The 1,009-nt window shown below is 44.6% G+C and overlaps 1 protein-coding gene across 1 annotated transcript in view; it reads left to right on the top strand.

Annotated features, from left to right (window-relative positions):
* Positions 1-1,009, top strand: part of LOC103597188 (28S ribosomal protein S17, mitochondrial) — a 97,625-nt gene that overhangs the window by 94,282 nt on the left and 2,334 nt on the right. The window contains exon 5 of the mRNA XM_008580994.1: positions 344-483. Within this exon, the coding sequence (XP_008579216.1) occupies positions 344-483 (140 nt within the window). The remainder of the gene's footprint in view (positions 1-343; positions 484-1,009) is intronic.

Raw genomic sequence — 1,009 nt, 5'->3', positions numbered from 1 at the left:
GGCCCGGGTGAGACAGCCCAGCTTGATCAGGGGAGAGATAAGGGACACCGGCGCTTATTCGTGGTATTGAGCGCCTATGGGTGAAGTCTTCTGCTTTCCTGTCTGTGGGCCCTGTTGTCATTCCCATTTTGCAGAGGGGCAAAGTGAGGCTTGGAGAGTTCGAGTTACTGCTTTGTAAACACTGCGAAGGTGAGAGGTTGGGTAGTTAAGGAAGCAGTGGAACGTGTAAGCGTCTCTAAAATGGTGATTCCAGATTCTAACAAAAGTTGTTCCTGAACTTGAGCCGTTGTCGTAACAAAGTTTATTTGGCAAGTCATATTAAACTTCGAAATTTTTTTTTCAGGTGTCCAAAGCCACATAATGTCAATAGTTCGTTCATCCGTCCATGCCAAATGGATCGTGGGGAGAGTGATTGGGACAGCAATGCAAAAAACTGCTAAAGTGAGAGTGACCAGGCTTGTTCTGGATCCCTATTTATTAAAGGTGAGGAACTTTCCTGTTTTCAGGGGGCATTGAGCAGAAAAACATTTCTCTGTCAGTAAAGATGTGTTGAGCATCTGCTTCCAGCCAGGGACTGTGCTGGCTTGTGGGTATAATACGGTTCATACTCACATTCCAGGAACAGATACAGGGAATTTCGGTTCTATCTGATAGCTGCTGTAGTCAATGTGCAAAGTGCTGTGGAAGACAAAGAATGAGAACACCTGGGTCTTTCCTCCCAGGTTGCTGTAGGAGAGCATTCCTGATTAATAGACATCTGAGCCAAATCTCGAGTAGGATTTTATCCAAAGGACCAGGTTGGGGGAAGTCATTCCAGCGATGATGAGTAGTTTATGGAAGTTCATTTAGACATGGTAGGGCATGACATTCTACAGAAACAGCAAGTGGTTTGGCAAAGTTGAGCCCATAGCTTGGCACTTAGTAGTCACTGAATAAATGGCAAGGACAATTGGAGCTGGACTGTGAAGGGTCTTTTGAGTTTTGGATTTCATCTCTTTTTTTTTTTTTT

The sequence above is a fragment of the Galeopterus variegatus genome, unplaced genomic scaffold (genome assembly GCF_000696425.1).
Source record: "Galeopterus variegatus unplaced genomic scaffold, G_variegatus-3.0.2 Scaffold2230, whole genome shotgun sequence".
Taxonomy (NCBI): domain Eukaryota; kingdom Metazoa; phylum Chordata; class Mammalia; order Dermoptera; family Cynocephalidae; genus Galeopterus; species Galeopterus variegatus.
Note: the sequence above shows the minus strand (reverse complement) of the source record. Positions and strands in the feature narration are given on the sequence as shown.